General features: G+C 35.9%; 1 protein-coding gene across 10 annotated transcripts in view; it reads right to left on the reverse strand.

Annotated features, from left to right (window-relative positions):
* LOC103564643 (regulator of G-protein signaling 22-like) overlaps nt 1-24,272 on the reverse strand; it is a 165,397-nt gene that overhangs the window by 33,434 nt on the left and 107,691 nt on the right. For all 10 annotated transcript variants that reach the window (XM_070631856.1, XM_070631857.1, XM_070631855.1 and 7 more), the window contains 5 exons: nt 9,097-9,291; nt 6,838-6,930; nt 4,648-4,820; nt 3,506-3,668; nt 987-1,145 (listed from right to left, as the gene is read on the reverse strand). In XM_070631856.1, the coding sequence (XP_070487957.1) occupies nt 987-1,145; nt 3,506-3,668; nt 4,648-4,820; nt 6,838-6,930; nt 9,097-9,291 (783 nt within the window). The remainder of the gene's footprint in view (nt 1-986; nt 1,146-3,505; nt 3,669-4,647; nt 4,821-6,837; nt 6,931-9,096; nt 9,292-24,272) is intronic.

The raw sequence follows: 24,272 nt of genomic DNA on the forward strand, positions 1-24,272 counted from the left end.
TCATATCAGTACATGTGGAAATCTCATTTTTACATTTTAACCTCATTTTTATAATCTCACTTTATATGGAAATCTGCACAGTTTTCCATAGTATGAAATTATCATAATTCATTTAACTCTTCCCCCTTTTACATCCTTCCCATTTATGTGAGAACTTAATCATATAAAAAATAACAACTAGGGGCTGGCCCCATGGCCGAGTGGTTAAGTTCGCGCACTCCGCTGCAGGCAGCCCAGTGTTTCGTTGGTTCGAATCCTGGGCGCGGACATGGCACTGCTCACCAAACCACGCTGAGGCAGCGTCCCACATGCCACAACTAGAAGGACCGACAACGAAGAATATACAACTATGTACCGGGGGGCTTTGGGGAGAAAAAGGAAAAAAATAAAAAAATCTTAAAAAAAAAAATAACTATATTAATAGATAATATTTAAGTGTTTGCTGTGTGCCAGGCATGCTACAAAACTAAGCTACATCATTTCATTTCATCTTCTCAACAAACTTATGAAGCAATTACCCTTATTAGCCCCATTTTTTTGTAAATGAGGAAACTAAGGTTATAAAGATTAAAGTTGTACAATTAATATGTGGCACTGTTAAGATTAAAACTTGGGAAGTCTGACTCCACTGTCTTAACCACCACGCCATAGAAGAACAATGGCTAGGCCAACAGGTATGCACATCTGATGTTTTGAGAGGTACCATCAATTGCTATCAAAAGATTATTGTAATTTGGGGCTGGCCCTGTGGCCGAGTGGTTAAGTTCTCGCGCTCCGCTGCAGGCGGCCCAGTGTTTCGTTGGTTCGAATCCTGGGCGCGGACATGGCACTGCTCATCAGACCACGCTGAGGCAGCGTCCCACATGCCACAACTAGAAGGATCCACAACGAAGAATATACAACTATGTACTGGGGGGCTTTGGGGAGAAAAAGGAAAAAATAAAAATCTTTAAAAAAAAAAAAAAAGATTATAGTAATTTACCTACCTTTATTTTTTGACGTGCTGCAAACTGTTCACTTGCAAGAAACAATGGCAACCACACATTTTCTAGCCTATTTAGGACACGTTTCTGAATTTCAATTAGAACAGGTGCATCAAGCTGCTCGTGGAGAATCTTTCCCCAGCCACCACTTAAATTCATTATCTAAGAAAACAAATATGAAACGGAAACTACAAACTTATGTTTTGGCAAAGAAACACTAATGGTCATTGCTTTATTCACCCCAAAACCATTTGCTGAGCACCAGATAGGTGCCACGATTTTCATTTTCTACAACCTATCTCCTGGCTATCATTGGTATAGTAAAGACAGACAACTCCTCTAACATCAAACTGAGAATTGTGGTTTCTGTGACAGTTGTTTTACATGTATGATTTTGCTTATGATATATTTCAAAGAACACAGGAATGAAATTTTTCTTCATGGCATTTCTTCTCTCAGTATTTTCAACTGCAAAATGAAAGCATTAGTCTCTTAGTTTTCTAAGTTCCCCTTTAGGTATAATATGAATCTGTGATTCTGGTCAAACTGACTTGTTTGAGAAAGCATTTTCTTTTTGTGTATGAGGAAAATGAGGCGTTAATTAGTTAGGAGACAAGCTTGACTCAGATATTATAAACGTGTATTTTACCAACAAACATTGGGTTGGAGATGGTGGGAGATGGTGGTAGTAATGATGGAGGGCTGTTACAACAACTTCTAAGAAGAAAACAGGCAGCAGGAAGTCAGGTTATACAAACAATAGTCTTTGACTTGCACAGGTAGCACCTTTTATGAAACATAATTTCTTTGTGGCCCAAATCTTCCTTCTGAAAAACTTGTGATTTCAAGAAGCTACTAATGGCTCTTTCCTGCTATAAATCATTGGGTTTTTTTTTTACCTGTTTCTGTGTATACATCACTCAAAACTTTTGGACTGCTCAATGGAAAAATTACCTTCTTCTTAGTTCTCCTTTGATTAATAAGATTAACCAAATCCTACTAATATGTAATAATAATACGTTTTACATGAAAACAAAAGAGAACCCCTCTTAGTCATTCTTTAATAATAATAATCAAATAATATTAACAATAACACTGTTTTTGTATAAAAAATAAGAAAAAAGAAAAAGAGAAAAGACTGTTTTGCTAACGAAAGAGCGAACCTACCACACAACTGAAATTAGAACTAGCATAATCTATATAAAACATAATGTGATGTGGATATCCTTAAGTATAAAGTAAGTAAATAAAAATAAAAGTAAAGACGAAAGTGAGGAAGCAGGGTCATTGGGAAAACTCCTCTGTAGCAAGCACAATCATTTGTTATGATAGCAATGGGTAACTTTTTCCACTGAATTTTAAATTCCAGCATATTATACTATGGAGGGTTCACACAGTAGCATCAGACACCACAAAACCTCACATAACGTAGCACAAGCCAAACAGAAAACAAACGCTTTCCATGTGTTTATTTCATATTTGTGCTTATTGAGATACCCAACCACTTTTGCTAATACATCCCAGATTTGTATCTGACGGAACTAACGGCAAGACATTTTTGTCAAGGTTGCTTAATTCTAGAATTTCTTCTCCCTCTTACTCTCGAAGACTTTTGTTTATTTTCCCAAGGATCTAGCTTTTTAATTTGGTATGCCCTACTTGTGAACACCTCTGAATTTTTCTTTAATTTACTGAATTTAGCATTAATCTGAAATTCATATTTTATAAATGTATGCCAATAGGACACGCATCCTTTTAAACTACCAAAATGAGGAAGTCAAATGCTATACATTTGATTTCTAGGTAGTAGTGTAGTACTAGCAAACTTCAAACTAAATAAATTATAATACTTAATTATTTATATTTCAGAAGCATAAAAATTGAGCCATATTCCATGCACTCAAAGCATGAACACTCAAATCCAATCTGACATTTTTGCTGTAAATAATGACACTGTAGTTATTAATAAGTTGTGATTAAGGCCATCTTACTTTGGTATAGTAAAATGGCCAAACGTATGTTTCTGGTCAATGAAAATAGTTTCTGGAAACAATATAATGGCAAATGATTTTTCAAAGATTGATTATGTCTGGAGTAATATCAGTTCAGAGAAGAACAGAAAAGAGGTAGAGATGAGGCTTAATGGCTTATAATGGCTGTTTTTCTGCTTGTTGAAAGGTGCAGGGACCTTGTCCACCTTGTTCACCACTTATCCCAAGCGCTTACAACAATGTCTGGCATATTACAGGCACTCATATTTGCTGAGTGAATGGATGAGTGGATGAATAAGTTATTTTTATTCTATAAATTACTTTTTAAAATAACATTTTTTATAATATGTATACTTGAGTGAATTTTAAAGATACTTAATTTGTAGATAATTATGAATACCTAACAAAATCAGATATCAAAAGTGTCTAACATATGTCATAAAAGGAAAATTAAAAAAGGTGACTTGGAAAACAGAAATAAATTATTGGTTTTCATACTTAATTATAAAAAATACATTTATATGTTGATACCTGGTTCTGCTGATATAGAGAAGCTGGACTGTTGGGTCCAAAGAAATATTTTTTATTAAGGTATTTGTTTTTAATATGTCTAGATTTTGCCTCCCTTTGCTTTTGATCTCCATACATTATTCTTCGGAACTGCTCAATGTCTATCCAGCACATGAGGTCCATGCTAAAATGAAAACAAGAACAAAGCATAGTCCTTCTTATTTGTTCTCTCAATTCTACTAAACACCAAACAAGTTGTTGTTTTGACAGAACTTAGAAAGTGGTTGCGTTGACTAGTTAGCACAACTGATTAGATCATAGAACTAATGAGTAGAATATTGTGTCTCTGATCCCTTTCTAGGCCAGTTAGGTTGACTCTATTGTATTCCTCATCCTGACTAAAAATATAAATGAATACAAGTACTGGGATCAGAAAAGAATCTACCATCATTATTGGTAGGGTCTCAGAGTTCTTCCATTAATGATGGACTATCATTGTCAATTTCAAATATTGGAAAATTTCCACCTATTGCATGTCTACTTGGCAACATGCTAAATTTAGAGTAATCTTAATCACAAAGAAGGGAAATGATGTATGCGAAATTTGGCTCCCAGGTCTAATCAGTTTCTGTTGGGAGAAAAATTATTGTAAAAAAACACGGTCAATACTTCAGTTTACATTAGATAAATATGTCATAAGGTTCCAAGATTCTGTGCAAAACTACAATGCTTTATTTATGTATTAGCTAATAAAAATTATGAAATATTACAGTGATTTCAATAGCTTAGTGAAATGTAAAAGAGACATTTCTCAGAAATATAATTAAAGCACCTGTCGAGAAAAATGCAAAAGAAAGAAACAGCAAAAAGGGAAAGAATAAAACATACTGGTGTTTTAATTTAGCCAACGCTAAAATTATCAACAAATATTGCTTAACCACTTTAACTGAACTTTGCTATTATCAGAACACACTCTGCAACAAAAAGTTATCCATACAGATTTCAGATAATTATACTCATTAATTTTTACTGAGATGGGTAAAATCTAGCACTAAATCACTTTTATAATATGTTGAATCAAAATAAGTAGCTTAAAAAAATAAGTATCTTAGAAAAATGATGTTTTAAGAGAGAAATACGTTTTAAAATGTTCTGTTCCTCACCTTGAAGAATGAGCCTCAAGAAATTGACGGAAATGTTCAAATTCCAGTTTGTTCTTAAGCAGATCATTAAAGTTAAAATGCTTATATTCCTCAGGAACATTATTCCAATATTCTGTTTGTTTAGAGGCATCATGAAGTGGTGAAATACCAGGTCCAATTTCACAAGTAGTGTCCTAGTGAAATAATACTTTTTGTAAAAATCTCTTAAACACAACAATTTTTCCCCCAAATTTAAATAGAGAAACTAAAATAAAAAGTAACTATTAGGCCAATGCTGTTTAACAATTCAATGGTAGAACTGGGTAAAGAATCTAGAATCTAGGATCCAGTTCTAACTCATATCAAATTCTGTTCTGCTCCTTTCCATTCCATTCCTTTCTTTTCAGGAACATTTAGTAAATATTTACTATATACTTGTTAATAAAATATTAATTTTATAATTTTTCTTAGTACAGAAGTAATGTCTTTTGTAATAAAAAGACAAAAAGGAAAAGCATACATAATACTATCATTCAGAGCCAACCACCATTAATATTTTTATATATATCCTTCCAGTCTTGTATACACAAATGTAGTTTATTAAAAATGAAGATAGGACTCTACATCTATGTATAGCTTTGTAACTTGATTCTTTTTCTTAATAATATATTATGAACATAAAACATTCTTCTATTTATAACTTAGTTTTAAAAGTTATAGAGTAATGCAAGACATTTATCTAATAGTACATTCTTTAAATGTAATCACCTTCATATAAAGTTAATTTTTAGGTATTTTCAAGACCTCTGATGTTTTGTGGACAGTTTACAAGCCCTATAGGGCAAAGAGCTTATGCTTATTCTTTGAAAATCGTTTCCTTATATAATTTCTTACACAATTAATTCATCTCCCTACTCGTTTTTGAAAAGTGTCAGACCATGAGATAAACTACCAATATTTTAAAAATTAATTTTCCATAGGTAGAAGTATTATTGGGAGTGTTATAAATTTTAGCTCTTAAAGTTTAAAATACTACTTTATAATGTGCTACCTTTATGGATTTTTATGTAACCTTTCCAAGGTATTAATCACTAGTGTCTCAAATAGAGAACTTCTATGCTAATAAAGCAATGATCACGAAGGTTACATTTTAAAAATAACTTCACTATTTTTATAAAACTTTATTATTAAAAGAATAAAATTTCAAATATTTAGAAAGAAGAAAGTAAAAGATCATCTGAAACCTTACCACTCAAAGCTAACTATCTTTAACATTTTGGTGAACATCCTTCTAGATATCTCTTTGAATATGTGTATACATACAGAAATACACATATAATTTTATATAAATAGGATCATACGATACCCTACATTTTTGCGTGTGTGTGTGAGAGAGAAAGATTGTTGCTGAGCTAACATCTGTGCCAATCTTCCTCTGTTTTATGTGGGATGCTGCCATATCGTGGCTTGACGAGCAGTGCTAGGTCCATGCCTGGGATCTGAACCAGTAAACCCCGGGTCAGTGAAGCAGAGAGTGTGAACTTAACCACTACGCCTCCAAGGCAGCCCCAATCCCTATATTTTTATACAATATGTCCAGGGCATTTTCCATGTCAAAAAATATGCACCTAAACTGTCATTTTTATGAAGACACACACATCTAATTTTACGACTTTATGGATATATTATGATTACTTAGCCAATACAAAAGCTGCAAATTTATAAATCAAAATAACATTTTAATATGTTAGCATATCCTACGATCTTTTTACTGACTCCTTCAAATCCTTTCCCTATTTTTTTCTTTATTGTTTTGCCTATTGCTGTCACACAACAGTTCCTTTTCTGTTTGGAAAGCCCAATTTAACTCTTTTTTGACTTGACAACAAATAAAGCTGTTGTCATACAGGAAATAATCAGTAACATTCAAAGTAATATAATACGGTTTGAAGGCTCTCAGCTAAGGCAAGCGAGTTGCTTGGCTCCCTATGCTACCTTATCTGCTTTTTTTTTCCAGCTTTGTTATTAAATGTGTCAAAAGATGTAATACCTTTCAAATGCAGCATGCTAGGCAAAGGAATGGCAGAAAAATGAAACTGCCTAACTCCTACATTATTAATACATGATATGCTCAATATATGATTCCCACCTCCACCTGCCATATATGCAGTGGTAATCCTCTTCAGGGTAAAAAGTTTTTCATTGTCTTACCTCAGCTTTCCTGGAAAATGTCTCTTTATGCAAAGCCTGTAGCTTTCTGAAATGTGGAGAGTCTAGCTGTCGAGTTTCTTCCACCAGCTCCACCTAATACAATAATAATAAAGTGTGTAACATCAATAGAATGGCATTATGAAAAAGTGGGGAAAGAATGTACAATTTGCCAGTAACAGTGGGCTAAAAACCAAATACACTTGCCAATAAATTATTTTGGAGGCTAAAGCAGGAAGACCAACATAGCAAAAAAATATTAGCTACAGCAAAGTCAGACTTTAAATGCGTGCAATAAAAAATACAAACATTTCTATGTAATGATATAGTGCCACCAAAGATCATTCTTCCTTTCTGGACAACCCATGTGAACTAACAAACATTGTTGGGTCACATTTTCAGTTTCTATTCATTATGACACGATATTAGTCATGAAGGCAGGCACTGCCAGCTTTAGGGACCAAATAATCCATAGAAGAACAAGAAATGACTGAACTCCATTCTTCTTAGTCTGTGAGCAAAGGTTTTTCATTGCTATAGCAAGAGAAGAGAGAGCCAGTCATCTAAACCTCATATTAGATCTCAGCCTTCGATAGATTGCACTGTTTTACATAGTCAGGAGAACAGGATCTTTCTCCATTTCTCTATTGCAGAGAAAATTAGTTTGGCTCACTGAGAATTTTCTGCATTTAATAGCTAGTTTTGGTAGTCTCTTTTGGGAAAGAGTCTACGTAATCCAGTCAGCTGAACTTTTAGAGAAGTCCTCTGGGCTGAATTTAAGCAAGTTTCTAAAATTAAGATTTATTTTTCCTCTTATTAAAAAGAGTGTATAATTTGTCCCACGCATTTTATAGGAATCATTGCTAATGACAAAACTTTTTGGTTTAGGGAAGTTAGTTATAATTTTTAATCTTTTTTATTACTTCAGGATCCTATCTCAGGACCATTTTCCTCTATACCATACACTTTATTTAAAATAGTGAATGGAAAGAATTTTTTAAAATTTCATATGATATCTTAATCTTCCTAGTGTAATATTATATCTTTTTGTAGTAGAAATGATGCAATGCTAATTTTTCAGGACAAAGAGAAATCAGGAATAAAAATTTAATTATTTTGGTCATTTAATTTAGTAAGCCATAGGGTTGTTTTAAGTTAAAATCCAATAAAGCAACTCTATCCAGGGTGTTTTGGTATTAATTTTATCTTTAAAGATTTTATTTTTTCTTTTTCTCCCAAAGTCCCCCAGTACATAGTTGTATATTTTTTTAGCTGTGGGTCCTTCTAGTTGTGGCATGTGGGATGCCACCTCAGCATGGCTTAATGAGCGGTGCCATGTCCGTGCCCAGGATTCAAACCGGCGAAACCCTGGGCTGCCGAAGCAGAGCTCGCGAACTTAACCACTCGGCCATGGGGCTGGCCCCCGGTATTAATTTTATCTTAATTACCTAACCTATGCTTTCTAGTAGAAGACACGACTATCTAAGAAGTTGTTGAGGAGATATAAACAAATAGCAACACAAAGATAGCAGAGTTCCACCAAATAACCTCCCGTACAGGGTATATGCATTAACTTAATATGAAAAATACCCATGAATGGTTTTAATTTATGATCCAAAATAAATATTTCCTCCACCCATTAATAAGAATGGTGAAAATATTCAAGCATTGAGGCTTAAAATAACCTCTTTGGGATGAAAAAAGATGTGTTGAAATTTTTATCCAATCAAGCAGTCCGACCTGACGAACATCTGCAGTTGCTTTAAAAGCAGCTCTGAAGTCGGACAATGTGCTTTCCACAATACAAATGAAACGTTTATATTTTCCATGGGTGTAATATTTACTGTAACTCATCAAGTATAAAACTAAATGGGCTTTTTTCCACTAATCAAAATTAAAGCCACTGCTGAGAAATGGCAAGAAGGGACAAAGCCAGTATATTATCATGGCACATTTTGTTGGTTCACAGGAAACCAAAACTCAGATTTCTCTCTGCTGACATATTTGTACAGAGAACTAAAAATGACATTGACGTTAAAAATATCTTTTGTTAGGAGACAATAGGGAAACTGGCAAAAAAATAAAGTTAATAAACACTTTCCCTGCCCCAAATTTGAGCCTGCCCAAATCTTAACTCTGAATCCCTGGCCCAAGTGAGAGACCCTTGTTGTTGTTTTTCTCTTGTGAGTTAACAATGCTGCTTATCATCAGTCTTGTAGTAAACCTGAATGGTTCACAAACAATTTGTCAGTGCCACAATACCTTTCCATAAGCAACTTGGTCTGATTTTACCATCTGTGTCCAGGGCTCAAGAAGGAGGAGAAGGATGTATTCTTCTGCTGTGTCAAAAAGGTCTTCAAATGGTGGCTGTATTTTCATATAAATTTCTTTTTTCTTTTCCTGTTGGAGTCCAATGTCAAGAGTGGCTGAAGGAGCAATGTATGTGGCAAAAAGATACTAAGGGAGAAAAGAGAGATCGTTACGAGAAACCAGTAATGGTTAGCAGATGCCTCAGCAAAGGCATTTTAAAAAAAGGTAAGAGACGGCAAACAAGCTCAAGTCATTTTTTTCTTGAAGATGTGTAAAACTACTTAAGACAAAGCAATATGTTTATCCAAAAGACTTTGCTTTTCATTTTCTTTTCTATTTCTTCAACAGTAATTAGTCAATTAGCCAGAGGATCTTGCACAAGAGTGTGTGATTTAGATATTCCAATTTTTCTCAGATTACTACTATTTCTATGATTGATTCCAGGTTATATGTCTCCTTTTTTCCTTATGTTCATGACATTTCTAACCCATTTGTGCTACTTTCCAAAGTGGTTTGGAAGGCCCCTTTGGAAACAAGAGGCAAGAACACACTAGACTGAAAACTGACTCTTGTCTTCTAATCTAGAGACCCAACAGACTACCTGCTTTACCTAACTGAGTTGCAGAGTTCTTAAGACTGCTGCTAATTATCCCTTTCTGCTGTAAAAATGTTTCCATCTGGTGTCCAGTGCTATGGAAGAAGGTAAATATAAGAAGGAAATAAGAGTGAATGGAAAGATAGACATGGAACGTCCATCTTCCTAGACAAATCTGCATAAATGTCTATTCCATTTTAGTCATTTATCTTATGTCAATAATAGCTAGTTAAATCTGATAAGCAATTTAGTAACATTGTATTTTTAAAATGCTACATCCTGGATATATCATGCCTTGCACATCAGATTTAAATGTAGTTTTACTAAGAATCTCTAATTAATTGCATTTTATTTCTATTTTATTTTTACACTTAGACTTTGGCTCTGATAATGTCCAGACTCAACCCAGGCAGTAGATAGACAGACAGACAGACATAGATTTGTGCCAAATATCAAATAATGGTCTTATGTAAAATAATCTTTTAAAAGTTTTAAAGGGTCCACATTAGTAACATAAGCATTTACTGAGTATCTACTACATCTTAGACACTTGAACAGGTGCTACATATGCAAAGATTAATGAATAAGACCCAGTGCCTGCCCTGAAGAAGCCCATTGGTGGTGACGTGGAGATGAAAACTAGTGGTTAAAATACAGTATGATAAGTACTACAAGAGAGGTAGGCCTTACAGATAAGATCTTCAATGATTGCATGTCCATTCTTTTCAAGCTCACCTCCCATTAATCACCTTTTAGTTCCTATTTTCTTTTTCTTTTTGGTGAGGAACATTGGCCCTGAGGTAACATCTGTTGCCAATCTTCCTCCATTTTTTTTTCCTCCCCAAAGCCCTAGTACATAGTTATATATCCCTGTTGCAAGTCATTCTAGTTTCTCCAAGTGGGATGTTGCCACAGCATGGCTTAATGAGCAGTGTGTAGCTCCACATCTGGGATCCAAACTAGCAAACCCCGGGCTGCTGAAGCAGAACTCACAAACTTAACCACTCGGCCCGGGGATAGCCTCCTAATCACCTTTTAAATGTTATACTCAAATAGCAATTTTTCTGTAATGTGCCTAAACCTTGCTGTTTTGCCATTCTATGCTATTGCACATATTGTTCCTTCAATCTGGGATACTCGGCCTACCCCATGCACCTTGTCTGCTTGACAAACTCTGATTTATTCTTTAAAAACCAGTATGGATTCCTCTTCCTCTAGGAAGCCTTCACTCACACGCTCCTCCCAAGATCATACTTTTCTACTGCTATACCTATCATACTATAATGCAATTACGTATTTATGCGTCTTTTCTTCGAGAATGAGGTCCTTGAGGGCAAATATGGCAGTTTATTCACCTGATTCTCCAACTCCTAAAACTATTCTTAGCAGAGAGTAGAAGACACAAGTGTTTATTGAATGTACTGAATTCACAGAAAAAACTCATTTGTGTCTTGGAATGGGGACAGAAAAGGTTCAGAAATCCAAACTCTTCCAAGAGAAGAAAAGTTTCTGCTATCCTTAATCCTTAAACTGAGTCTTTAAAGATAAATTGGAGTCAATCAGGTAAGAGAAGGGAGTTGATGAGAAAGATAGTTCAAGAAGAAGGAAAACATAGGCCAAGGCATAGAGGCCCAAGCAGTTTTTTAACCTATGGAGAGATTCTAGGCTCCAAGTACATAACACTGACTAAAGGAAAGAGGTATAAAAAGAGGATGTTACAAAGGGAGGCAGGCACCAGAGCATAGATATGAGCTTTTATCCTTTGGTAAGGAATCCTAAAGATATATAATGGGGAATCTCTGAGAAGTGACATCAATGGATATGAATTTTAGAAATAAATCAATCTGGCATTAGAAGGGAGAAATGGTTTGAGTAGATCAAGATTTCAAGCAGTTTGGAAATTATTTCAATAGCCAGAGAAGAAATTATATGTCACCTTTATCTCTTGCCTGGTTTTTTGCAACAGCCTTTTAACTGGTCTTTCCAGGCTTCTCTTTGCTTTCTTATTATCTTTTCCAACCACAGCAAACAGAAAAACTCTTTTGCATATCTCTCGTCTGTTTGAACTCTCCAGTGACTTCCCATCTTGCATAGAATAAAAGCCAAAGTCCTTATAATTACCTATAAGTGGAGTTCTGGGAAGTTTCTCAGTGCTGAGGGGACAAGGATTCTAGTTTAGGACCTGCCTGTGGGGAAGCCCCCGTAAACACCCTAGGCTCTCACAACACCCTGAGAGCAGGGGTGGACCAGATCTAGACTCCAGCCTTGAGTCTTTAAAGTGCCAAAGCAAAACAACTGCTAACCTGCAATTCTATACCCAGTGAAAACACCTTCCCAAAATGAAAATGAAATGAAGATGCCATAATCAACAAAACACAGAATTCTTCACCAGTAGACCGGCACTCAATAAATAAAATAAGTAAATTAAAGAGATGTCCTAGACAAAAGCAAGATGCACCAGAGAACAACAGAAAGCATAAATACGTAGGTAAATATTGATTGTAAAACACAATAATAATGAAGAAAGTCAGAGGAAATAGTAAAAGAGCCTAAGATAGAGAAGTCAGAAGAAGAAAGTAAACCTAAGCAGAATAATGCTGTAGAAGCCAAAGGAAGGGTTAAAGACAGAGACAGTAATAAACAGTGTTTATATACATATATATTTATATACAAATGTTTACATATATAAAAACAAAATATACATGTAAAATATACACAATAGTTTTATACATACACGTATACACACACACACACACACATATATATATATACATATATGTAAAACTAGAAGAGGTCAAGTAAGGTGAAGTTAAAACAACAAAAAAATTGAAGTTATGGGTTGAAGTGCAATTGAAATGATCTACCAGGAGGCTCATTATAGGTAAGAAAGCAAATGAGGTTAAATCAGGGTAGTAATACAATAATATGCAGGCTGGAGTATCACAGAACTAGAGGTAAAGATAAGGCAGGAGGACATGGTTAAAAGGGAGGACTATGAAGTTCAGTATATAATAGGCGCTCAATAAATATTTGTTAAATGGATAAATGGGAGATTTGTAGCCTAAAGTGAAATTATAATCTGAAAGGAGAATTTCAGAGTTCAAAAACTTAAAGCTGAAGTAATTCCAAATTATGATGGGTTCCAACATATGGCCATCCCCATAGTTAACTTAGGAGAAATGGAGATACGAGACATTGGAATTGGGTAAGTTAAGAAATTCTATAGCATATATGTTATAAGGTTTAGTAGGGTGGTTGTTGAAAAAGCTTTAAGATGATAAAAGAGAAAAGGTAGGGAAAATTTCATGAGTCATGTATTGAAAATTTCTAGCAAGAAAAAGAGAACTTAAAACGTCTTTAAATAACATTAATGAGGTTAAGGAGAGGGGAAATTAGCAGATGGAACAGAACTTCAAGTTTTGAAGTTGTGAAAGATGAGTCTTGGGGGCCAGCCTGGTGGTGCAGTAGCTAAGTTCTCATGTTTTGCTTCAGTGGCCCAGGGTTCGCCAGTTGGGATCCCAGGTGCGGACCTACGCACTGCTCATCAAGCCATGCTGTAGCAGGTGTCCCACATATAAAGTAGAGGAAGATGGGCACGGATGTTAGCTCAGGGCCAGTCTTCCTCAGCAAAAAGAGGAGGATTGGCAGCAGATGTTAGCTCAGGGCTAAGGTGCCCCCCCATGTCCCCCTGCCCCCCCTCCCCCCGCAAAAAGATAAGTCTTGAACAGCAGCAGAGAATATCTCTTTCTTCCTAAATGTTGTGAAATACGGGAGAAGGAGCATACGTAAGAGCCCTTCTGGATGTTCTATTTAATTAGGTAATCTGAAGCCTGGAAACTTCCTTCCCTAAAGCATAGATAAATAGTCCTCAGGGTAGAATAGTCCAAAGTGAATCATACGCTTACCAAATGATTATATAATATTTAAATTGAAAATCTGCTTTACACACAGTCACACATAGCAAATTTTTCTAACCTTGGGAGTTATTTAGAAGAATGACTTATAAATATAACTAGTCTAACTAGTAAGTCTAACAAGCTAAGATTGTACCAAATTCAAGTCTATTCTTTTTCTAAGTTAGAAGTTTTAAAAAGCGCATTAATTAAAATAATGTCATACTAAGGTAAATTAAGGAACTAGAAATTAAAACGATCGTATTAGCAACATCAAAAAACATCCTAGAATTTGCTTCAATAATTTAAAATTTACCTCAAAAGAAAGTAAATTTGACTCTTCAAATTTCTTAAGTTAAAAATCAGTAAGGAGTCAGGTTATATTTGGGCAGGAATATCTTCTAACGGAAAAATGAAGCAACTGCTTTGTCATTGGGTCGGCTACATTCAAAGCTATAGTTTAAAAAGACGATGTGCCACATACCAAACTCTTTGTATAGAAATCAGGATGATTCCTTTGATTTAAAAACATGATAACAGTGAGAGGGTAAAGTACAAAAGAACTTGAAATGGTGACTAGAATGACGGTGACAGAAATAATGACTGTCAGCTTTTGGTGGACGTGGAATCTATTCCCTACCCTTTCCCTCTCAGTCTTCCTTCACTCCCCATGTCTTATCTCTAAGATTTATTGCTACCCACAGTCCCATGAGAGACTCTAGATGCTATTGATACGGTCCATCATACGCCATGGTGGACATTTCATGATGCCAGGTTAAAGCCAGACTGCTGTATGTGATTGTATCCAATTGGCTTGAGCTTCTTGCCTGCTGGAATTTTGCTTCATGATTTTCTTCAGAATGAGCTTCACTTCACTTTATCATTAACTACATTGATAGCACACCTTCTTTCTGATCATTACTCTTCATCCTTTTATATCTCTCACCAAGCTTTTCTTTACCCTCAGCACAATCTGCAGCTTCTTTGTGTCCTCTAAATAAATCAGGCACCACCTAGTTTCCCTTACTTTCTTACACAATGAGGACTGAAGACTGTCCATCATTTCACCTACACTCTTATAGACATCCTTCATTCCTTCCTCTTTGATCTTCTGACTTATCAAGGCCCAATTCTGGGTCAGCCTAATCACTCATTCATTTTTCTAACTCTATTCCCAAGCTTTCAACAAAAACTATGATATTTGGCTCCATTATAAACAGATTTAAAAAAAAAAAAAACTGTCCTCAGCTGTGACTGCAAAGTTTGGCAAGTTTTCGCTTATTTCTGATCAATTCCATCTCCCCATTTCTACACTTTGCCATCCTCTTTAAAGGTCCCACTTGTACCCTTATGCTTCTTCATTTTCAGTAGACTTTCCTTTAGCTCCCAGGAAAAACCACTGGGATGAATGCCCTCAACTTTCATCTCAAGAGCTTTCTTCTAAATCTTTTTCTTTCTCTAAGGTTTCAAAGCAAGATTCCTTCCCAAGGATAAACCATTCATGTGTGCTCCTGACTACATTCCTCCAGAACCTTGTAACATCGGTTATTTCCTTCCTGCCTTGTTTCCTTAATCTACCTTTCCACTGATTCCAATCTCCTTCCTTATGCTACAAAAGTGTTCAAGTGAAGTGCCTCTGTCATTCTAAAATATTTTTTCTGACTGCTTTGTCCACAAACTATCACTCCACTTCTATCTGTCTCTTCTCTATAAATCTTCATACTCACTTTTCACTCGCTCCTCAATATACTGCAATCTGGTCTTCACGCCAATGAAACTAATCTCTAAGATCACTAACAAGCACATAATCACCAATTCAACAGCTTCTCACCTTAATCTTCATCCTATTGGATTCCTTATGCAGCTTTAACCCTGTTGATTACCCTCTTCTTGACTCTCTCCTCTACCTTCAACACCTTCTCCCGATTCTCTATTTCCATTCTTAAGTTCCTTTGCTGAATCCTTTTCCTCCATTCCCCCTTAAACGGGGATACATTCTACTGTCAATTATATTTTCTTCTCAGTTCACAGTCTTCCAGTTTCTCTCACATGCCAACCACTCTCTCGCAGGGTTTTCACACACTAAACACTCTATGCCTGCTACGTACTCCACCCTTATCCTCTTTCCCCTTTTTGCTGAGCTTACATTCATCCTAAAGGACTAGGTCTTCCTTGACTCCTAAGTCTGGCTTAGGTATTGTTCTTACATGCTCCCATGGGACCCTGTGCTCATCTGTTTCTCCCACTGGACCATAAGCTCTATGAAGACAGAGAATAGTTCTACTTTATTTATTACTGTATCCCTAGCATATTCTGTTGTTAGTGCTGTCAGGATTCCGACTTCCAGCAACCCTGTGTACAGCAGAGTGGAATCCTGTCTGGTCTTTTTGTGCCATCCTCTCAACTTCCAGTGCTATATCTGACAATGTTCCACTACTATTCATAAGGTTTTCATGGCCACTTTTTTCAGAAGTGGGTGGTCAGATCCTTCTTCCTAGTCTGTCTTAGTCTGGAAGCTCTGCTGAAAGCTGTCCACCATGGGTCACCCTGTCAGTATTTGAAATACCTGTGGCCTAACTTTCAGCATCACAGCAACACACAGCAGCCACAGTAAGACAAGTGACAGACAAGTGCTGTGATTCTCTGACCAGGAAATGAACCTTGGCTATGGCGGTGAGAGCACCAAATCTTAACCACTAGACCACCAGGGCTGGCTATCCCTAGCATACAGCATAATGCTAAATTTAGAATGAATGAATGAAAGACTTCATCCATTCCCAGAGACTTAACAGTCAACTATATGTGGAAAAAACCCAAATATGTTTAGCTTTTGACATGATTTCTTTCCTGAACTCAAAATTGTCACTTCTAACTGCCTACTTGTTACAGCTACATGGATAGCCTATAGACCCTCAAACTCATTGACTCAGTAATATAATGAATTATCTTTTCCTAGCCTCCCAAGCCTCTGCCTTCCTCTTGTTTCCAGATCTCATTAATAGTATGCCGTTCACAGCACAATCTTTGACTCTTACCCACTTTCCTTTTTCCTTCCTCCTCAAATGCAAGGAGAAACTTGACAAGAACAAGTATAAAAATATAAGGAGGAAGTAAGCAGCAGCACTTCCATCCCAACAACTATATAATAAAACTCAGTCTTCTGACCAAGTGAGGCCAGACCCTTTCTAGGCTACTGTCTACTACCTTCCTTCCTGATCTCATGCTCTTTCTTTGCTCTATGAAGCCAACAGGGGTTCACACATATTATGTAGCTGCATATCCCATAGTCTTAAGGAGCTATAATTAGGTCCCCATTCTGGTTTAAGCCAACTGTCCTGGCATAATTATTAATAGTGTTCCTTTCTCTCTCAAAAGAGTCTTAGTTTAGATGATAAATTATATGGCCTCGCTATATTTAACTGACACCAGTTAGATAAAATTATGAAGTTTCTCTAAAACAAGACTTCTAGAAGTTCTCAGTACATATTTAAAGCTGAAAATAAAAGAAGAGCAGAAGATATTCCTAGCTAAGAAACATACATTCTCCTAACATGCAATCATATGGATTGAATAGCTGTTATCAAAAGCCAAAATCCCACACCAAGAATATTTTATTTACAACCTGGATTGAAGCTTCACAGATTTCCCTGTGAATAAATGCACTAAATGAAAACCTTAATAGAAATTTAAAAATATTTTCCCTCTTTGATTGCACCTAAATTTAAACATTCCTTTGCCCTCCCACTTTTCTTTGGTGGTGGTACAGGGCTTCCTCACAGCCACTTTATCAGAACATTTTTCATTATCACCTAAGTAATTTCTCTTTGGTCAAGGATCGACCCCCACTATGATAACCAGGATAATCCTTAAGAGCAGTATACTCCCCCCCATTTCCCTGATTCTTTACCAGTCTTACTATAAAATCACAGAACTGGAAGCATTAGAAAGGGACTTGAAAGATCATCCTCCCCATGGTGTCTCAAGCCCAAAATATGCACATTTTTTGTCTTCCTTGAGGCCAGGGTCTCTGGTCTCGCTGCTCTTGTCACAGCTCCAGGGTGATAGGGACAAAGGTAGTTAAGGCGGTGAGGAGAAGAAAATTGATTTGATTGTTAATCCTTTATTAGACCCACGGTAAATTTATAGTATGTTCAACTGAATTATGCCATTAAAATCTGAGAATGTCTTTCTAATATGTGTTTCTAATAATCCAGGGACAATCTACAAGTGTATAACTGACAACTGACTATAACAACAAACAGGAGGGGAGGTAATCATATATACGAACCAAAATCAAAAAACTAAACACCTTTAAAATCTTTATAAAGATGATGAAAATCATGTTTAAGCTGATGTAAATTGACTTTAAGATGTAATATAAAGATTAGGCTATATGATAGCTAAATAATACACAGCCTAATTGTGGGTTAGAAACATTGTTTAAGTATCCTGGGTCATTTTCTTTTTTATTGGCCACCCAGTTCTTCCCTTCTAGCCACTGAGTAAATAACAATGTAGCTAATGTTGAATAAAATGCTCCCTTCATATCCCAGTCAGTCACTCTGATTCACATTAAAGCAGAGATTCACTCAGGCACAGCTGTGGCCAACATGATTCCAATTTAAACACTAACCTATGATGCTTTAACAACCCAGCAGGAAAGTTTTTAAGAAGGGATACAAGCACTGCCTGTCTGTGATCAGACTGCCTGGCACTGCACACAGCACAGCTCTAAACCCCATCTCTCCTGGAGACACTCAAAGGTTATGTAATCAGGAAATGCACGGTGGGCAGTTTGCCCAGCCCACTCTACACCTGTGCCTGTGACTCACTTTCTTGGCATCTGTATAAGGGAAAAAGAGCAAAGTCTTGTAATTCTGGAAGTTAACTTTCTTGTTTAACTAAACTTTCAAGACCATACGATAGTTAACAAGACTATCAAGAGAAAAAGACGTAGGATGGATACCATGGAGACAGGAGGAAGAACTGAATTGGGAAGTGGAATAGAGAAACAAACTGGGAGAAATGAAGACCAAAAAAAAAAAGGAGAAAAATAATATTTTGATAAACATTTCGCTCTCTAAGGGATGTTAAGATGATGACCAATATTTAATTTAAATTACTTTTAATACACAGTAGCTTGTTGGAATTATAGGAAAAAAACACAAAAATGTTTCTATGCTTGCCTCTTTAAGGAAATCTCAGATGCTTTATTAGTTAGAGCCAATACCCTGTACACAACAGCTGTATTGCACTACATAGGAAATGGCTCAAATTAAAATATGACATTTCCCAAAGAAAATTATATTTTTTCCAACCCTCAGATATTTTCCACGCAGGATTTCATCATTGCCACTTAACAGTTTTCAAATCATTTTGAAAGTGTACATCAATGAGCATATTCTTGGATGGAAGTGGATCCCAATCTCTTTTCAAATATATCCTAATGCATTCCAGGCTTAGTTTTTTCACATTTTATTCATTCTTATTGATCCTGGAATGTATTGATATTTCCTTACTGCATCATAAAGCCTCGATAAACGTACTTGAAAAAGGAGAATGGTGGGTTTATTGAATTTATTCTTGTTTTTAACAGTGTCAAAAGCAAAAAAAAATGAAATATTTTCCACAATTGTTTGTGCTATTTAAATTTCTCTTTGTACCAAAGACTAAATGATGACAGCTATGGGGTTAGATTCCAATTATGCTGTAGAAGCACCCAGTAAAGTATTCTCACTGTGCTAAAGGTGAGCACAGTCTCTGGGAAAGCATCTTTTCCATAAGAAGGGGCCATTTGATGAGCTGCAGCTTGATGCTCATCTGTGTTCCAATGAAAACAGGAACAATTTCTGCGTAGCCTTAAAAAGAAAAGTCAAGAATAATACCAAATGTTGTAGCACATGTGTTGATTTGTTATGTTACATTTCAGCTGTTACTTATGTTAATGGAACAGTTTCACATACTTTGTTTTGATGTATTCATTTTAATGATCATGTATATGCATCTTTCTATGATTGCCTGGTAACACTGATTACATGATGTTCTGCTGTCACCACCAGGCCAGGACTGGAAGTAAGAAAGAGAAATGCAAAACTTCAACTTTGGAACTGTGTGACTTAAAATGAGTCCCTCAGTAAACTAGGGACAAAATGTGCCAAAACCCATATACTGTGAGATCTTCATACTAGATTATGGGACGTCTAACAGAGCATATCACCAGGTTAACTGAAATTAGGGACATTTAAAAAGTAGATTTTCAAAATAACTTATTAAAGTATTCCAGAGATTAGGAGAAAACATTCACACTTTAGCATTTGGTGTCATTAGCAAGGCCTCTTTTCCTAGATCCATTATTCCACTGCAATGGTAAAAGAAGGAATTCTAATCGTGTAACTAGTAAGGCTGGAGAAAGATATGTATCTTTCACATTCTTCTAGTAATTGTCCAAGATGCCCGCTTAGAGTATAGGAAATATAAAGCTGTCTGCTGTTGCTATTTTCTTCTATTTATTGGGAAGTAGCATTAGAGTTCTGCCAGATGGACTGACAGGGTGGTATCAACAAAGACCTAGTGGCCCACTGGGAAGAAGACATACCTCATAAAACCCATAACACTATTTCATACACTCTAAAGACAAAGAAGAAAAAAGCCTTTGGCTACTGAAATACACCAAGTTTTTTTCATAAGTGCCTTCTTTCAGTTCCTAGTAAACCGTGCAGGACCTGGAGATTCTGGAGCAAAGGTGAGGTGCCTTCTTTGGTAGATGCAAGCAAGGGGTTCATAAGCAGTCTCTAAAGGGTAGGAGAAAAATTTGAAGGTGGAGGGTCAGCTGTCTCCAGCCGTAACATTAGAGAAACAAAATGGAGAAGATCGAATGATAGTTCTCTTGTCATTCTCTCTCTTCCTCCATTACAAGCAATGGTATGCTGGAACCAGCTAGTACCAGCTCACAAGAGCCAATTCATGAATTTTCAGGAATTTTGTGAGCAGGTTGTTAAACTCAGTCATTATCAAAAATTAAATTATATAAACTTACAATTAAATAAATTATATTAAAAACAAAGATCATGAATACTCAAAATTCATCACTTCCTAATGATTTACTGTTATCCATACTCGAGGTTATTTACCTCTACCGGGTCTGTACGGTGAAATACTATATGAAGGTGTGCTATTGCACATCTCTTCCCAACTCTGTATTCAGTGACGTCATGCTGGCAGCTTGAAATCCATGGTGAGAGTATTTACACCCAGAGATCAGCAAACCCTACAAATCAGAGCTGCTTTTTTCTCCAGAGAGCTGGTTTTTAAACATCTATCATCACACCACTGATTATAAGGCAAATACATTTCTCTTTTCCTATCATGATCACTAAAGAAAGAGAAATAAAGTAGGAAAAAAGCAAATGACACCAACTAATTCAAATATTTACTGGAGACAAAGCCATGTGCCAGAATATAACAATTCACACCAAAATATGCTAATTTACAACACAGTTCACTTAAATACTGTTTAACAGACATTGTTTCTTAAAATACGAATACAGTAAAGTTCCTTTTAATAGATAAAGCTGAACTACAAGAGGAGGGCACAAGAGCTTTTCTTTGAAATTGTTTATTTATATTCTGTATAGTCTTTATCCAGAAAAGGGCAAAGCTAAACTTCAAATGTTAAATTTAACTTCAGTTTGATCAGTGAATCAGAAGAGGTAAGAGTTTAGTGGGGAAAAACTCGTTAACTTGTCCTCATGAGAAAGTACAAGGAGCAGCTACAAAGAAGAAACATTAAAGCATCATGAGAAATAAAATTGGTATTAATGGATCTTAATGCAGTGTCTGGACCCCAAAGAGACCAAAATCACTTCACAGATCATCTTAAACACAGCAGAACAGATGTCCACTACACTGTAACAACAACAAGGAAACATATTGCTATACTTGAAGGCAAATAGCAACTTATGTGGGATCTTCTCAACCAGGCTCGACAAGTCTATCCTCGGAATTTATATGAAACAATAAGATGAAACTCTGCTCCAAAAAGCTAAAGGCAGAGTCCCTAGAGGGGTTTATAAGAGGAATATAAATGCCCTGATACAGGACACTTTCAGAAATCACAAAATACTTACTTCAGAAAAAAAAAAATTCTGTTTTCATAACCATTCACAGCTCTAGCAGACACAGAGCATCATTATCTGAGTTCATATGAGGCAGAAAAAGAAAATAATGAGCAACTTAAAGCAATCCAATGTTTTCTTTTTTCTGCAAAAGGAGGAAAAAATGATGATTTTTAATGACCTCTCATATCCCATTAGGAGCTCAAAAACATTACTCAGGAGCTATGCCGAGAAGGAATAAATTACAGATGGAGCTTTCCACAAATGGATTTTCATGTGAAAGACCTTGGGGCTTTTCAGTTAGGAAATCTTAAAAATGGGATCTAGAGATTGCAACATCCTGATACTGAGAGGCAAACCACTACAGAGATCAACACAAGATCGAGTTGCACAAAAAAGATAACGTGATGACAATCAAACTGAGAATTTCTGGCAATTATTCAGATTCTACTGAGGAAAACTCAATGCAAAAGAAAACCTAAGAAAATGCCAATAGGATAAAAGAATAAAACAAACTTCAATCACTTTGTACAGATTGAAAAATCAGAAGGGAAAACAGAACATGTTAAGTCAAGCCAAAAACAAACCACAAACTCAAGGGACAAAATGGACTAGGCTTAAGACTGACTTTGGCCATTGCTTAAGGTATTTTAAGCAAAACTGATTAATATACGATGGAATAAAATAAACAACTACACAAAAAAGAGTTATTACTAAGCAGTTTAAGGCAATCTAAGGAACGAAAAAGCATTTTATTTTGATAATTTTAGAGCACCTTTTATATGCCACCTCCAGTTCTGAACACACAAGGTATACAACGCAGACTGTCTTCATAGAACTTACAGCCCAGTGGGGGGAAATGGTAAGGGTGAAATTTGATATTAAATATTCATAAAGATGTTTTAAGATATGAAAATGAAAGATTAAACAAGGTGATAGATACTCCTCTTTCTAGAGACAATTAATAAAAAAGCAATGACTTAGAAGTTAAGAGTACAGAGTCTGGAGTCAAAATACTTGGTTCTAATTCCAAGCTCACTAATTGCTAAATGGATGGCCTTAGGAAAGTATTCAGCTTCTCTAAATCTCAGTTTCCTAATCTATAAAATGGGGATAATGCCAATATTTACCTCTTCGGATTTTCAAGAATTAAATAAAATTATCCATGTAAAGTGATCACCACAGAACCTAACAGATAGTAAATATTAAATAACTGTCAGGTATAATGATAAATGTGGTTTAGAGAAGTTCAGATGTACTTTTCTGGAAACAAGAAGATTAAAAGAGGGTATTTAGAGATCATTTTTGGTCCATAAACCTACAATATTCAAAATCTTAAGACTAAATCTGGGCAGCTTGTATAAAAATCAGGAATGGGAGAAATGAATGAATAACTGTAAGCCAGAAAGCTGGCTGCTATATGCGTTCTTCCCAAATCCACTTCACTAGCACACACAACAAAATGGGATGTAAGACAAGAACCTTGCTGATTCTGTGCTCAGTGATTCATTGTGCTTAGAAGTCCAAGCCTGACTGCTACTTGGGACATCTCTCTGGTAACAAAAACAAATAATGTAGCAAAGCCTGAATAATAACTGCCCAGCACACAAGAAACAACCTAATAATGAAGACACTGAATTTTACCATAAAGCTATAAAGAGGTATATGATTCTCCACATTTAATCACTACCCCAACCTCACCCCTCACTCACATCCATTCATCTTTTACGAAACATAGCTTGATTCTTAATGCTGCTGCTGTATAAATAATGAGCTCTGTTAGTGCACCTGAAAATACACCACCAGCCTAGAGAAGGGGCACGTAGCTCGTAGAACTTTAATGAAAATGTCAGGACCACCCTGAAGTATTGAAGTCCTGTAAATGCCAAGCAAGAAGCAGAGCTAAACACTTAAGGTAATGGATGACAGCAAGCAAAGAAAAAAACTAAGATGACTATCAGAAAAATCTTCAACACTGCCCTTCTTATGCCATAAAAAGTTTTTTCAAAGGAATCTGAGGTAACACTCAAGGTTTTGGTTACCTAAAATTAGCTCAGACATCATTGGAAAACACTGTCAGGACAATGCAAATTTTATGAGGAAAGAGCTACGTGGTCTCTTCTTTCTCAGTATTTCTAGAGCCCTCAGGTAGGGCTATGCTGCACAACCTGGTATGCACTTCATTAGCATCCACAATGTGTCTAAGATCACCTAACAGGAAACTGAAATGAGTTAGGGTCAGAGAGGATGAGAAGGATAGCAATAAATAATTGCTGAATGAATACTTTAATGAATTCGGCATTACTATTACATAATTTATGGCTTCCTAAAACCACCAATGCATGGTATAGGTCTGATGACATTTATTGGCTCAGTTTTTGTGTTTCCTTCCTCTCTTGAGAAATTTCACTAACACAAGAGTAAACCAGTGACAGTATTCTAGACCCTGGAGAGATAGGAGTAGTCTTAGATTGACTTATTTGCCATGGAACTCATCAAGTGGTTTCTTTGCAGGAATGTACATAA

This window comes from Equus przewalskii, chromosome 8 (assembly GCF_037783145.1).
Source record: "Equus przewalskii isolate Varuska chromosome 8, EquPr2, whole genome shotgun sequence".
In the NCBI taxonomy this organism is placed as follows: domain Eukaryota; kingdom Metazoa; phylum Chordata; class Mammalia; order Perissodactyla; family Equidae; genus Equus; species Equus przewalskii.